This window comes from Haliaeetus albicilla, chromosome 19, assembly GCF_947461875.1.
Source record: "Haliaeetus albicilla chromosome 19, bHalAlb1.1, whole genome shotgun sequence".
Lineage (NCBI taxonomy): Eukaryota > Metazoa > Chordata > Aves > Accipitriformes > Accipitridae > Haliaeetus > Haliaeetus albicilla.
The window spans coordinates 22,140,850-22,156,643 of NC_091501.1; the positions used below are offsets into that span (position 1 = coordinate 22,140,850).

At 37.3% G+C, this 15,794-nt stretch overlaps 2 protein-coding genes across 3 annotated transcripts in view; both read right to left on the reverse strand.

Annotated features, from left to right (window-relative positions):
* Window positions 1-8,412, reverse strand: part of DYRK4 (dual specificity tyrosine phosphorylation regulated kinase 4) — a 47,078-nt gene extending 38,666 nt beyond the window's left edge. Inside the window, exons 1-3 of one of the 2 annotated variants that reach the window (XM_069806772.1) lie at window positions 8,272-8,412; window positions 6,519-6,811; window positions 1,949-6,420 (exon numbers count right to left, since the gene is read on the reverse strand). In XM_069806772.1, coding sequence (XP_069662873.1) covers window positions 1,949-2,017 — 69 coding nt within the window. In that variant the 5' untranslated portion in view covers window positions 2,018-6,420; window positions 6,519-6,811; window positions 8,272-8,412. Of the gene's footprint in view, window positions 1-1,948; window positions 6,812-8,271 lie in introns of both variants that reach the window. The other variant, XM_069806771.1, reaches the window with a different exon arrangement.
* RAD51AP1 (RAD51 associated protein 1) lies at window positions 7,385-15,769 on the reverse strand. The gene is made up of 9 exons (XM_069806775.1): window positions 15,675-15,769; window positions 14,954-15,003; window positions 13,408-13,549; window positions 12,511-12,620; window positions 12,105-12,179; window positions 11,288-11,437; window positions 9,993-10,148; window positions 8,976-9,122; window positions 7,385-8,094 (listed from the first exon to the last, which is right to left on the reverse strand). The coding sequence occupies exons 1-9, from the start codon at window positions 15,692-15,694 to the stop codon at window positions 7,967-7,969; spliced, it is 978 nt and encodes a 325-aa protein (XP_069662876.1). The 5' UTR covers window positions 15,695-15,769; the 3' UTR covers window positions 7,385-7,966.
* Window positions 15,770-15,794: the final 25 nt, after the last annotated feature.

Here is a 15,794-nt window from a genome sequence, read left to right on the forward strand (position 1 = left end):
ACAGAAATATCTCAGCAAGCTGTGGCCTCTTTTGCTGGGATTTTTAAAAGTAGAACAATTGATATTCTCAATTTGTAAGAGTTCATGGTCTCAAAGGCAGCCCTACCAGGTGAGAAAAATAGATGTCGGGAGGAAAAGAGAAAAAGAGATACTGTCTTACAGCTTGTGAATAATTCTTAGCCATGAATTTTGTGTCAACCTAAGAACTTTGTCCACTTTATTATTTTAAAATGGACTTTTATTAAATATTGAAGTGCTATCCCTCTTGTGATTACGTTTGAAAGAAAGTAAAAGTGTGTGTCCCTCCTCCATAGAGCTGTGAAACATTAGCTGAGGCAGTGTTAACAACCTTCAGTCTTACTTAATTTTGAAATGACTGTACAGCATGTTATATATAGCAGGAACTTGTTTAACTTCTAGTTTCTTATGTTTTGTTCCTTTCATATTCCATGAAGCATAGCTATTCAATAAGAAGGTCCACACAGGCATTAATATTTACAGCAGTCAGTTCTTTGGATCACTGATTTTCCCTGGTAGCACCAAAATAACAGATCAAAATCTATGCCAAAATGTTGATGATAATTAAAAGAAACATTATCAACACTCAAGCAGAGGTTATTTTTATTGACAAGAATCAAGATCATCAGAATTTGAATAATTAATCAGGACTTGACTAATCCGGCCACAGTGAAAATCACAAGTAGCACCCGAAAGAACTCACAATATCGTGAAATCAGCTATGAATTCCACATTTAATGACTTACTATTGAGAATGAATTGACAACATCAGGAGTACTGCAATTACTTGAGTTCATGTACGAGCCAGGCAGCTATTCTGCTGTCTGAGTCTTTTAGACACCTGTGAAACTCTTGATACGTGGAAGTTGTCCCTTATGTCAAATTTGATTGGAACAAACATTTAATACAAAAAAGATATGATTTTGCATTTTTTTGTCATTCTTATTCTATTGCTCTTGCCATGAGTCTCTCAGTGACTGATTCCCTCACTTTCATTGGTGTCTAAAAGAAAAAAAAAAAAGACTACTTTCCTCATGTTGCATATGGATCATCACTCCAGTCATGGTCCTCCAGGAAAACACAATCCTTCCAATCCTCTTTATAATAAACCAAGACGTGTAACACATGGCACAATATGGCTCACTTACTAGTGTAGGTTAAAATAGATAAATGGTTGTGTAGAGCAACAAATTTATTTTTCTATTATTTGTGCAGCCCTGAGTTAGAAAAAAATATCAATTTTGGAAGAGAAGATTATTTGAGAATTTTGCATTATCACTATCACTTTTTGTATTCCCACAGGGAACCCACAGTTAGCAGCTCCCCCAGTCAATATACCTCTGGGTCTCCTTCAGCCATCAAGGAGACAGATCAACACATCTTTGAAAACTTTGGACTATCTTTGGGCAACAACAGTAGAAGGTGGTCAAGAATACATTGGCTGTGTCACAGAGGAAGCTGGGAGGTGCAATGCACTGAAGAACACAGGGTGCCAGGCTGTGAAGGGGGGTGAGAGCCACCTACTCTGCTCTTCTGAACACCCTACACAGGCAAAATCAGGAGAGAAGTGCCTTCCTGAGACAGCAATCAAATGCATAAGGCAAAGGGAGCAAGGCAAGGCAAGACATGGTCTACCCTGCCACTGTAGGGGCCTTGTTCCTCTCCGATTCTTTTAAGGAGTGGTTTGTCTTAAGGCACGAGAAGACAGATTTCCCTGTACTGCTTCAAGTACAAGTTCACAATTGCAGCCAGCCTTTGTGAGAGGAGCGTAGAGAATGAAGGGGGATTTGAATGACTATATACCATCTGGACCGGGACAAGAGCTGCCAATTGCCACCTAATTTCAATACAGGGAAGCACTACGACATTCTGAATTACTGGTAAGTTAAATGTATGCCTCCAACTTCTGAGGTCTATGCAGTTCTCTTACCTTTGGTTGCGCTGAATGCATCCCTTTTCCCGACTTAGCTATGCTGGGAAAGACGACAGATCTGCTCATTCTTACATTTTCTGACTTGTAGGTAACTTTGCTCCTATGACATGGTGACAGAGAAACTGAATCAGCTGGACCATACTCACAAATTACATCAATATGATTTTTACCCAGGTAGGGGTTGACTTACCATGCTTGAGAAAAATGATAGCAAACATCTGGAAAAGAACTATACGTTAAAGCTTATAAGTGAATGAAATAATGCAGGAAATACCTACTAACATTATTACTCACTTCATCTATGAAAATGTATTAGAGTAAAACTGTGTTGTTGATATACTTTGACAAAAGGTAAGATGGTTAATACTTATTAAATTTCTATTTGTTTTTCTATTCTAGATATTTTGGATTCAAAAGAAATAGTTCAAAAATAGTTAGAATACCTTCTGGGTATTTTTTTTCCTGTTCAGCAAACCATATTAGGCGTTTAAAGCTGCAAGATACATTAGGGCACTAGTACTGTAATATAATGTAATATTTTATTTATTAAGTGATAATTGCATTTTTGTAACACACTTGTGTTCAAGGAATCATAGGCATCAAATATGGAAAAAATTTGTAAGTTCATCCTCATATCAGTGTGTATTTTTTTTTCTATAGGAATTAGAGTCGAATGTTACTTTTCTAAGACTCCCTGTCACTGAATAATCAAATGCTAGGCTGTTGATAACTGAGAAGTGCCAGTCACTCCTGGTGCAAGTACAGTATAGGTATCTGAATGTCTTCATTCTTATTTTGCCTTCTGCCAAAATACTACATACATTCAAAAAATCTACAGCAGACCCGAGGAACAGCTAACTACACTGGCAACTACCACCTAATAGTCCCACTGTCTGTTTTTATCTCTTTTTCCTAATGTCATTGTAGTGCATTATTGCTATTTACATCCTCTGATGCTCACATACGTCATCCAACTCTTTGATATGTGTACACTTTGCAAATACAAATGTTAACCATATAGCTCTACGGCTGGAGAACCATATAGCTCTACTCTACTGGAATAATAACTTAATGTACTGCCCTCTAATGTTGATTTCCTATATAGTTACAAGCTTCTGTTTACATTCTAAGAAATGTGCACCTATCTTCTAATGTTTCTGCTGAGATGGGGTTCACAAGGTACTTCTAAAAGAACTACCTGATTATAACTCTTTAGAATCCTTCAGTTTAATGAATCCTGAAAAATTAACAGAGTGAAAGCAAGATTTACACAGATTTACTAGAAGTAAAAAAAGTGAAATACCCAAGTAAGATCTCTCATCTGTTCAAGGAGGGAAACAGAAAGATAATCTGCCGTTTTTGGCTCTACTTTACAAGATGCTCTATCTCCAAGCAGATAAATATCATCTGTCTTTTATGTTTGATCAGTTCTATTGTCTCACATGTCAGATGATTTCTTTGTTCGTCAGTCTTATAATTTTTAATGACACCATAAATATGATTGCCTTGGCCCCAAGGACTGTAATTATGAAAAAGAATTTGGTGAGAAGAATTGAGATGCCTGAGCATTAAATAGAACGCAGCTTAAATACACTAAGGAACATGTAGATCCTGTCTTTTACTCACAGTCCTTTTGTGCTCTTATTCAAATCAAGGCTAGGGAAAACTAATCTTTAACTTTTTAGAGATTAGTTATATTCAAAAGCAATTAAAATAAACGGTGGCAAAACCCCCCACAAGATCAGAAACTGAAATTTCAGATTTTCAATATCCCAAATGTATGTGAACAGCGCATGCTCAAAGTCTTTGTTTAAAATGTACATGTTGTGAATATTGGGTGTGTGAGGACTGAAAGATTCAGCACAGCAGAAACAGCCTTAATTCAAATAAGATGTTTTTTTTCACAGCTTTTTGGCTTTCTCTCAAGAGAACGATGCCACACATGAGTGGAGACAGACCAGTAATTCATTGAAGGAGCAGGACAAAGCATTTTAAAATGCAAAAAGCAGTTTCTGAACAGAGGATCACAGGAAGTGGTAACATTGGTTTTTCATCTTTGTGGTTTGCACTGATACGTTACCGGTCTGTTGGGTAAAAGAAAGTTGAGTATACAAAAGTGATCAAATATGAAAGACAGATTACATTTATCTGCTTAGAGATAGTGCATCTTGTAAATTACACCCAACCCCTCTGTCGAAAATTGAAGAGCAGTTTATGGAATTCCTGATGCAATTGATCTAAGGAAATGGCATTTGGGCATTTTTTTTCCTATTACAAAAATAACGGGAAAAGATTTGTTTCCTTTATTAAATCCCATGGCTCTGAGTAAGCATTAAGTTACACCTGTATTATTTAGCTACTCCAAAGATACAGGATTTCACATTAACAGAATATCTGAGAATAACTAATACAGACCAGGGAAATGAAGGCTGGGTTCCAGACCTTTTGAATCATATAATGAATTATTCACAAGCTGAGAACTTCTGAATCAAAAGTAAATTCAGGTTTTTTTTCAGAAATAATGGAAGTTGAAATAATGTTTTTTGTCTTATGATGGTAGCATGACTGATAATATCTCAACAGCAAATAAACAACAACAAAATCTGCAAGCAAAAGAGTGAAGCCATTAATGGAACGCTTCGCAAAGGCATGGATTAAGGATGATGGTAGTAGCACATGTATTTGACTTAGTATTTAGTGGCAGCTAGTGATTCTTCGTATTTCATAGAGATTTGACACATATCCCCTGCACATACCATATTCTATAAGATAATGCTAAAGAATGGAAGTGATTGCTCAGCAAGAATTGCTAGTCAGTTAAGTTGCATTCATTTCTCAGCTGCAAAATTTTGATATTCTTACATGTTGCTTCCCAGACGTGTTACTTGAAACAAGAGGACAAGACAGAGAAACACAAAGGAAAAACTCAGACTGATGAAATTGTATTAAGACAATATCCATGAGTTGGTTAACAACATTTTGAGGAAGAGGAAAAATAATACTTCATAGAGAGATTCAAACAACATGACAACATGTCAGCATTAGCATTAACTGTCATTCATGGATCTTAGTGCAGAGACATGTTTTCTGTGAAACTCCCAATCACTATTCTCTAGAGGGGCACAGAGAGCGAAGAGGTGCTGTAGGTGTCCCCAGACACACAGATGGATCCCACCAATCTGCAGTACTTCATTTTCCTTTCTAGGTTTCTGCTGGTCTTGTTTGTCTGGCGATTTTCTCCTCTCTTTTCGTGGCATTATCAGTACTCTCAAAGAAGGTAGGAAGTGAGACATACTCTGATGACACTGAATGTCTGGAGGTACGTACATCTGCTTTATGAATATTCAAAGCAATTTCACACTGCTGTGTCCCTGAATTTTAGCCATTTTTCACAGGTTTTTTTAAGCTTGTCTCAGACCAAGCCTATGTATCAGTCTTGGAGCACGGTGTCTTCAGGCTGATGGAATTCTGCAGAGTGTTTTTTGTGATGCGGCCCTGCTCTGTATAACCAACCTGCGTCCCTGTGGGCATAGCAAACGAACCACTTGCACAGCTGCACAAAGGCAGCTTTCAACTACCTCACAGTTGACTCCATCACGAGGAATACTGCATATCCGGAGTGGCAATCAGCGCTGGAAAAACCCTCTGCTGTTCTGAAGCAAGAGTTGATCTCTAGATCGGACAGGGCACCTACTAACTGTTGCTACTTTGATGAGTTGGCAGCAAAGTCTGCATCTACAAATAGTGGTCTCTTCTTTAACAATCTTGTTCTTACTTTTTTACTAATACAGGTGCAGTTCTAAAACAGCAACTATGCGAAAACTGTAAACTCTGACGTGCAAATCAACACACTTTCTGATTGCTTTACAAATTGAAATCAAAACACATTTCATGTCATACCATTGTGTAAGCAGTGGAGAAACGATGCACGGACAGTTCTATGTAGCGTTGTTTAAAATTAAGAGCAATGAGGGATTTGTAAATGTTATTTTCAGCAAAAAAATAATTTTCCAAGGTTGAAGACAGCTGGAATAACACAGACAACCTCTCTGTTACTAACAGAAAAAAACCAACCCCCTAACAATTACAGCCCCTAAATCAATTTGGCTGCTTTTGACCATGTCCTTTAATGACCTAGGACACAAAAGAAGTCGTCTTTTATAAAAATAATCTCCACCTACCAGGAAGACCTGTTTTCTGCAGGTCAGGTACAGAGTAGCTTTGAAACATACAATCAAGAACATTTACAACTTCCCTTTCAAAGACATTTTTTCTAATTGCCTATGTGGAATTTTTACTCAGCAAAAAAAGGCAGAGAAATACTAGAAAATCCTCATGAACTGGAAACCCATAGAGACTTAAGGAGGGGCTCAAGTACAGGTGATGGACTGAAAATTGTGTAAGCCCAAGGCTCTCTGTGCTTCCTGTTTTGCTGCAGCCGCTTATCCACTGTACACTTCAGAAAGGGGCTACGTAAGTAAGCACAAAGAAAGGGAATCAAGGAGAGGAATAACGTAACATATGCATTACAAACTAGTTGTCACAAGCATTATTCCTGGACACCTACCTTTCCTCCTGTGGGTACTCCTGCTTCACCTGTGTTTGGGAGCAGTTCCAAGCTCATCTGATGGCAACATGCTGCAAACTTCTGTTTTTTTGATGTGCTGTTTTAGCAAGCTAAGACAACTCACGACCAAGTCAGGCAAGCGCTAGAGGCTGCAGGCACATGCTTTCCCTCCTCAACTCACTTAGCCCAGCTCACTGGATCACACTTCACTCAGGGTTATATGATTCCATGCCAGGAATCCCAAATGCGGATGATGTGAGATTATATGTCACAATGCCCATGTTTCCTTGATTCTGAAAAACATTTTCATCCACAGATTTCTTCTCATTCCTTCCATAAGGTAATATGCATATTGTTTTTAATAAACATGCATCTATTAGTATCTTGTTTTAATAATGTAACTACTATACAGTTAAAAAGTAATTTGCCATACCATAGTTTTACTTTAGGCAGCACCATGCTTTTGTCTATGTAATTACTCTCAACAGGGCTATACATTCCTTTGTTAAGGCAGTTCACTCAGTCATGACCAGATCCCTTGAGTAATACAGGGAGAAATGCATCTTCTGTGTCATCTGACATCGTCAATATGCTTAGATAAGAAATTATTTATGTTGTGGACTAATAAGTTTGAAAGCTCAGTCTCGTTACTCAGTAACTTACCACTTCAACGCTTTACAAAATCCACTAACTGTGCATGGTACCATTGTCTTCAACGAAGACCAAAGAGCTCAAAGCAAAATCCTCACTGTCTGAGCCTGACTAATGCTGCTGACTTCCAGCAACAGTGTGCGCATGCAAAAATATTTGCTGGACTGTAGCCAAAATTTAGAAGTGATTTTCAAAATTAATAAAGTCAATTAATATGACTGATTATATAAAGTATTTTATTTTAGTTTTTTTTAAAAATACAACATTCTAAAAGACATTTATATCTATAATACATAAAACTTCATTAAAATACACATATAAGACATGCAAATATTAACAGATTTTGAGAGAGTGGTGACAAATTTTCCAAGAAGGGGGTGGAAAGTGATAACTTAACTCTTCCAAGAAATATTTTTTAAACTGTGACTTTCACTTGTGTTAAGAATCCGTCTGAGATATCAAATTCTGTAGCTGACATAGTGCTGTCTAGACTATTTTAATGCCAAGAGTTTAGATAATCAGAGAATTAAAATTATCACAAACCCACACCTCTATCATACATCAAAGAGCTGGTGACCCAGATGTCACCTTGATTAAATAATATTATTATTCTTCAGTAGCACTTAGGGATGCCCAGCATTTTGCAGAATAAAAACTCATTCTAGTATTTGACATGTACATAAACAACAGTCCTCCAAAATGGACGATGCCATGAAGCTTTTGCTGCCCACCCTCTATTTACAAGCAAAACACTTCCCAAAGTCTCTTCCTTCACGTGGCACCTTGTCACTGACCACTTAACTGCTGGTAGCACTGGGATGCAGTGGTTTGACTCTTGCTAGTCTGGAGAGGCCGAGTCGAAGACACTGAGTAGGTGACTTAACAGAAACATATTTCATAGAGTTATTACTGCTTCCTGATGCAGCTGAAAAAATTTTTAAAACAAAAAAGAAGGTGTAAGAGGTTTAAAGGGGGGGGGGGGGGAATCATATATTGTTTTATTTTTATAGTTTTCACCACAGAACAAAAACAGTATTCTGAAGGTATTGCAAAAAGGTCTCAACAATATACCACAGAGGCACACGAAAATCAGCATACTCACCAGGAATCAACCTATTTGGGAGCCAATGCAGCAGGTAAGGTGCATAGTTTTAATTAACCAGCAGCACACTGGAGCGACACTGGACAAGCACATAAAAACTGTTCCCACTGTACTATGTCTTTTCAGGTGCTCCACAGAGAATTACACAACTGAACACAATTCCAAGTGGGAAAAGAAGGCTTGAGAGAAAGGAGCCAACAGAAAGAACATGTACAGAAAAGAAGAGTAAATATGAAGGAAAAGCAAAGTAAGAGGCAGGAGTCAGCAGCAGCATGCTCAAACACCTTAAGAAAATAAAGCTTCTAAGTATTTGCTTCACTAGAGCAGTTAAAATGCTCCAACATTTTTCTAATATTGCTTAGAATAGATAATAATGTGGCATGTACTAGAGATAAAGAAAGCTCTTAATAAGAGAGAAATGGCCACAAAACAATCTCTTGATTAAGACTTGATCCACACTCTGGAAAATATTTTATTAATGCCCCCACATAAAGGAATTAAGGATAATGCTGTAAGAGGAAAAGAAGCACGGAGATAGCTTTGCTTTCTTTTTTTTTAAATCTAAGGTCAAAAGAATTCCTTTCATTATAAGGGGGCAGTCATTTTTCTGAAATACTGTTTATTTGTTTGTTTGCTCTTAGGAGAGTTTGCTAAAAACTTAAGTCAACTAATGTATCCATTAATAGTTATAATCTTACAGATACCTGGTGGTATCCATTTAGGCTTCTTCTGTGTTACAGGACTTGATGTATGTAGAGGCTTCCCAACTGGTTCTGAAGAACTGGACATCTTCTTTTGTGTTGGATCAGACTTTTCTTCTGTTGTCCGTGAAGGAGAAACTACAGGCGATACTTAGTTGGAAAAAAGTGACCTTAGAAAGATACTCTTTAGCAGAGAAATCATCACACTGCATAAGATGATAGATCATTGTACAGCACAAGCTCTCTGCATTAAGTGAAAGAATTAGTTTGTTACTAGATTGTCACATCTTTAACAGTATATATTTATACAGTCAGTCCTGTTCTACTCCAGAATTTCAATCCTGGTTTGAAAATAAGCAATGTAACAATTTCTTCTTGAAGACCTATCAAATTTCTAAGAAGGAAGATTCTTCTGTCAGCTACGCAAAGCAAACCACTCCTTGTCATAACTAAAACTGATTTTAAACTAAATTACACATTGTAAATTCAGGCCTGAAATTAAAACACATTACCAAGTCAGACACAAGATTAACACCATGATAAGAATCTTCTTAAGCTATTTAAATAAATTGTGTTAGCAACACAGTGAACAATTAACTCTGAAGGGAATGCACATTTCATATTTTTGCCAAGTGGTTAGTAGAACTAGCATTGTTTAGCTATCCTTGGATTAAAAACTCATAAATGCAACTGCAAGAGGAGGCTCTGAGATTATTTTTTTTTTTAAATCCTCAGATCACTCATTGTTATTTAACCTTTTCTTAAAAGCCAGATATAGTTACATACGAAGAAAACTCTATTAATTTTTGTCTGCTTTTATGGCAAGGAGTGTTAGTTTACTGTAAAGTGTTTTTTTCTTTCAGATTTTCTTCTACTCTCCTCCCTTTACTCTGCATATAGTTATTTTCATCATAGCCCTGCACAGTCAGTCTGTCAGCCAAATTTATCTATGCCTTCAGTGTAAATAAAAGGGACTTTTATCATAAAGAAGCCTATTTCAAATTCATAGTCCAAACTTACCTGTAGTATTAATCTTGGATTTGGGAGTTATCTTCTCTCTTTCAGCTGGCATCTTTTGTTTGGTTTTCTTTTTATTTCCTTTAGCTTTCTTCTTTTCTATAGCAAAGTCTTCATCATCACCTTCACTATAATCTGAATCTTCTTCTGATTCCTCACCTACAGCAAGGAAAAGGGATGTCATCTCTTTACAGGAAATACAATTTACTATTGCTCCAGGGCCTTCTAATCACATTCTGGACATAAAAAACCAGGATATCTTAAGGATACAGTAAACCAAATTTGCATATATTTATATGCTGAACTGAGAAAGAAGTAGCCTCCATAAAACATTCTGTATTTACAGAATTCTTGCTCTGTACTTTAATAATGGAACGTCCTGGTATAAACTCCATACAATAATGATTTTAACAGCAGAATTACCAATATTCCATGTGTGCAAGATGAAAAAGTTAAAGTTATTTGGCAGGGCTTCCAATTTTTACATATTCTTAGTCATGACTATTTAAAGTGGAAAAACACTATGTCTAATTTCAGCTGTAAGAAAGATTTTATAGATTTATTGTTAAAAAAGCCAGACATTAGCAAATCTTAAAAATAGTTCTCTATCAACAGGAATATCTGGATTATTCCCTTTATATTTTATTTCACTGACAATTCTAGAAATATTTTCCAATAAACCTTGCAGTAAGGAATAAAAGAAAGGATACAGACACATTAACCATTGCGGAATGAGAGATGTCTATCATATTTTGCAGACGTTCAATACTGGGCTGCTACCAGAAGCAGAGTATAAGGCTAGACTGACCTCCAGTTGGATGCAGCATGGTTTCTGAGTTGAGAATTGGAGCAAGGAAAGAAGGGAGGCTGCTTACTTTTTTAAATAAGCTTAAACAAAGCCAATACTGAAAGCACCAACACCTGATGCTACTCCAGAGTCACTGTTTTGATGCAAACCCCAGACAACAACTGGAAAAATGAATGGAGGCTCTTTAAAAGAGAAGAAGCTTTCCTAGACAAAGAGGTTAGAAGAAACCTGTTCTGACAGACTGTGGCAAATGCAGAGAAACAGTATCATTTTTGCCAGTTTGGGGAATGTGTATGAATAAGCTTCTGTGTTTAGATTTATTGTCAAAGTGCAACTGAGATGCCACTAGTATTAAAAGATAATGCTTCAGTAAGGGAGGGAGAGAAGATACAGTAGAAGCAGTATGCATTTAACTGAAAATATAAATTAAATGGAAGGCATCACATTCAAAGCACGTCTAAGGAGAGGAGTTTTATAGAGAAGAACTTACTGGGTACACACTCTGGCTCAGAGTCAGCAGCATGCCCTCTGTCATCGCTGTCAACGGTCAGTAACTTCTGATGTGCTGGAACTTTAGATGCTGCTGTCCTTTGCCTACCGTCACCCCTAGGTACGTTATCATCCATAACCTGATTGAGACCTAGAAAGCGGAAGGTGGTCTAATTAATTAAAATTCACAGTAAGTCTATTCTTCTTCTCAAAAAGAAGCAGGTATTTGACTCCCAGAATTCATTTTTGTGATTTTGAAGTATACTATACAGAAGCATATCATCAGCACTTGTTTTCATGTGATTCTCATTTTACTTTTAACTGACCAAACTGCACTTTTTGGTTGTGAAAGTTATCAACATTCATGTGTAATCAAACTAACGAAAGGGCAGAAGACCAAAAATAAAACTGGAAAAATGAAAATGTTTCCAATGGCACAGCAAATATTCTGGTCATGTTTATTTGATGCTTAGGCATTACGGACCCATTAAGGAGTTGAGGGTAAGTGTAGCTTCTTGAAGAAGTAAATAAACTCAGCATCTAAAAACATCACGTGTCTGTTGGTTTTTCCAACTAACTTTTAGTGATCTGTAACAATCTCATTCAGCAATCCACAGGTTTTCTCATTTTAAGACTGAGACTGAATTTTTAATGAAAAAATTAAATGCATCCTTCATCCTTCAGTCTTTATTTAAGATAAAGACTCTTTTTTCCATATAAGTGAAAAACAGAAGCCAATGGAAACAAAGGAGAGATAAGCTACTTAAATGTATCTTGAAACACTACTTCTGAAAAGACAGAGTATGAGAACAACTTACCTAAAAGTTCACTGTCTACACTGCAGTTGGAAAAAAGGGGTCTCCTATGTACATTTTCTGATTCAGTATTCTCACCTGTTTCAGGATCCAGAAAACAAACAAAAAATAATATTAGTATTCAAAACCCACATTACAAAAAGTCAAGATATTAAGAAATGAAAATGGCTAACATTTTTAGGTGTCTCTAATCAAACTATATGTTTGGGAGATCTTACAGAAAGTTATTTTTCTCACAGAAAAAACCAAGAACGTAAGACAACAGGCACTACCTAGAAATTATCATTTCCTTATCATGACATCTTGAAATAAAACATGACTTTCAACCTATTTCACTGTAAAATAAATTAAGTCATGTTTGAATTCACTACATATAAATAAAGAATGTTGCATTGAACTGAAAAATAACCTTGTTCTTCTGAATTTTGCACGTCAGGGATATTTGCAGAATTTTCTTTGACAGATAAGGCTAAGGCAACTTCCAAATCTCTTTGATAAAGTTTGTCATCCAAGGATATCCTGGAAAAAGAAAACAACAAACATGCTAAATAATAAAACAATGACATAAGTGTTACAGATCTACTTCTGACTTGCTGAACTTCTTTAAATTCAAATACTTGTAAAGATATTAATATTTCAATACATACTTTATAGCATATCATGTTATGAATACTACTTCCTGAAAAGACTTAGACAAAGTATGCACTAATATTTAAAGCACACTATATTTAAAAGCATTATAATTGCAAAACATTGTATATATATATGCACTAATAACTGGCATTATCACAGGAAAAGGTGATGAAGTTTATTTGAAATACCACACTGAGATGTAATATTTATACACAACTTTACCACCAAAATAATCAGATTTCTTTTTTCATTGACTTTGTATTTTCTATCAAGCTTTTTCTTCTTCAAGGAGTCAAAGTTGTCTTTATGTTTCTCAGTTTTAGGAGTACTTAAGTAACTCAGAACTGTTAGTTATTTTGCACTGTAGAGATATCAAGACAAGATCAGACACACAAACCTGTTTCTGCGCCTATGCAGGCCACTTGCCAGTGTTTTTTAGAGGTGTAACAAAAGAGACATAGCTTACTACCAAACTTAGGCAAATTTTCTTGACTCTATGCATAATCACATTATCCCTGATTTGCAACAATACCAATAAAGCCGAAAATTGTTATCACATTACTATGTTAGTTGTCTTTTCTTAGCTGCTTAAAACTCTAGGGAAAAAAACCAACAAATGCTATTATTGAAATCCAGCTTTGCACAGAGTTGACCACATTTCAACATTTCTTACCTTTTACTAGGTGTTTGCTTTTGTGATGGAGTCAATTCTTTGTGTGGCTTTTTTTGCTTCTCTTTTTTCTCCTTCTTTGGATCCTTGAGCTGTGTTCTGGATTTTTTGCTTGAATGTACAGCTATACATGCAAAGTCTTCATCTGTTTGGGAAACAGCAACAAGCTTTAATGAATTTTCATATATTCTTCCATATGGCCAAAAGAAGTAATTCAACTTCATTTCATCACATGCTGAAAATGTGCCAAAGATAACCTTTTTGAAATTAATTCTATTTTTAAAGAACACAACAACTATACTATTCTTAAATGTATTTTAAATTAAAATTTAACAAGACCTCTTTTGCATATATTTTTATTCAAGAGGTAACTATTTCAATTTTTATTACCAGTATGGCAATAAAGCTTCAATGTCCAATGTGTTACCAGATTTTCAATAACTAGAAGTTCACGTTCTGATATGCAGAACAGCAATCAATTATAATAGTAATCCCTGTCATTAAACAGTTTTTAGAGTTCTTGGTGTTTTGGGAATTGTTCCACTTCTTAAAAAATGTCAGCTGCTTCCCTTTTTCTATCATTTTCATATTGCCTCTTATAAAATATAATGCATTTTTTCCAATTTTCAAAGAAAATTAGAAGGCATGAAAACTGCCTTTCTTCCAACTGAAGACATTGTAGATCACAGTGTAAAATAAGGAATAAAATAATAATCTTCAGTATTCTCTAAATGATGCAAGAACCTTAGATAATCACTAATGTTTCTGAGAATTTACACTTTTCTTTAGTATTACAAGTGGTCACTTGTAAACTAAAAAAAGTCATGTACCACATTTAAATTCCTGAAACCAAGAATCTCCATTAATCCACAAGATTCACAAGAGACCTTTAGTATTATTTACTTTTGCCCTCCCCTTCCCACCAATTCAAACTGTTGCCCTGATCCTGCAAACAGCATTAAAAAAAAACAAACAAACAAAAAACCCAAACCAACCCACCAAAACCCAAGAGAGCAACCAAATTCTGTAAGAAAAATGTGTAATACCCATTAGGGCTTAGAAGGGAGGGCTGTCGTGAAAACAAATAGCCTGCAATCTATTTTCCTATCAATGGAACTCAAAAGTTGACTCCTATGTCCTTAATCCAAAACCCATCAAGATACAGAGCTGCAGGAGAAACATTAGATCTAGGTACAGATGATTCACATCTCCTTTATATTCTCATTTACAACCCTGTGAACTGATCGGCCTGTTGGACATGGAGCAACCAATTACCACTGAAAACTGAGGCAGGGAGAGAAATATTCAATTTTCCTGCAACAAGACACAGCGTATTCACCAGTTCCCTGCCATACTGTTGTTATACTCTGGCTTACAGCCATCATATTCTTGTTGTATTAGGATATTTAACAGTGTGCCCAGATTACACCCTGAGAAAATATTTAACAGCCTTTTCAATGAACTAATTCAATAAAGATACTCTGATGATATTTTGGGTGGTTACATTAGTGTTTGGCATTTTTGTTATGTACAAGAACTTGCCACTCACCGTCGTCTTCCAAATCCCCAAACTGAGAATAATCAACTATTTTCTTGTTCCTGTGGCAAAAAACATACACTGTTAATCCTTCCAGATTGAGCACCCTGACTTGCTAACACTCGATTTGGGGGCGACTCATGTTTTACAACAATAAAGCAATGTGTGTTCAAATGTATGTATAACCAGCGCTACTGCATACAACGCGGTTATTACGAAGAGCTTCTAGGTTTGTTTTTTTTTTTTAATCTTGAAGTAACACTGCTTTTTGTTGCTCTCGTTGTGGGAGCATTGTATTCTCCTGACGTACCCACCCCCTCAGAGCCGCTACTGTTCAAGGGAAATTATCTCCTGGGTCACTTTTCGGCACTTGAAACCTGTTTTCCGTTCACTTTCCAGGCCGCCTCCCACCCCTCAGCCAGGGATCCACCCGAGGGTCCCCGTCACCCGCCGGGGCTGCTCTCCGCGGGACGCAGCCGCCTCAGGGGGAGGCCCCGGCTGGAAGGGAAACGGCGCGGGCCCGTCCTCAAGCCCGGCGTGACAACGGCCCACGGAGAAGCCCGCTGAGGGAGGCGCGGGGCTCTGCCGGGGCCCGCCAAGAACGGCGGCCGTGAGGGGAGCCCGCCCGCCCGCCCGCTCCCTCAGCGGGTAACGGCCGCCGGCGCTCGCGCTGGCCGGGGCCTTTCTAGGAAACGTCCCTCAGTGGCTCGCGCCCCTCCGCCGCCGCACGTACCTCCTCACCGGCCGCGCCATCCCCGCGCCGGTCCGCGGGGGGGGGCACGCGGGCCGCTGACGACACCGCAGCGCCCTCCTCCTCCTCCTCCTCCTCCTCCTCCTCCTCCTCCGCCGCCCC

Excerpts from the sequence above, each read along its gene's own strand:
- RAD51AP1 (XM_069806775.1), bottom strand. The coding sequence starts at position 15,694 with ATGGCGCGGCCGGTGAGGAG. Across the intron at positions 12,621-13,407 it reads AAGCAAACACCTAGTAAAAG|GATATCCTTGGATGACAAAC; the intron begins GTAAGAAATGTT and ends TTCTTTTTCCAG. Across the intron at positions 8,095-8,975 it reads GCCTAAATGGATACCACCAG|CTGCATCAGGAAGCAGTAAT; the intron begins GTATCTGTAAGA and ends AAATTTTTTCAG.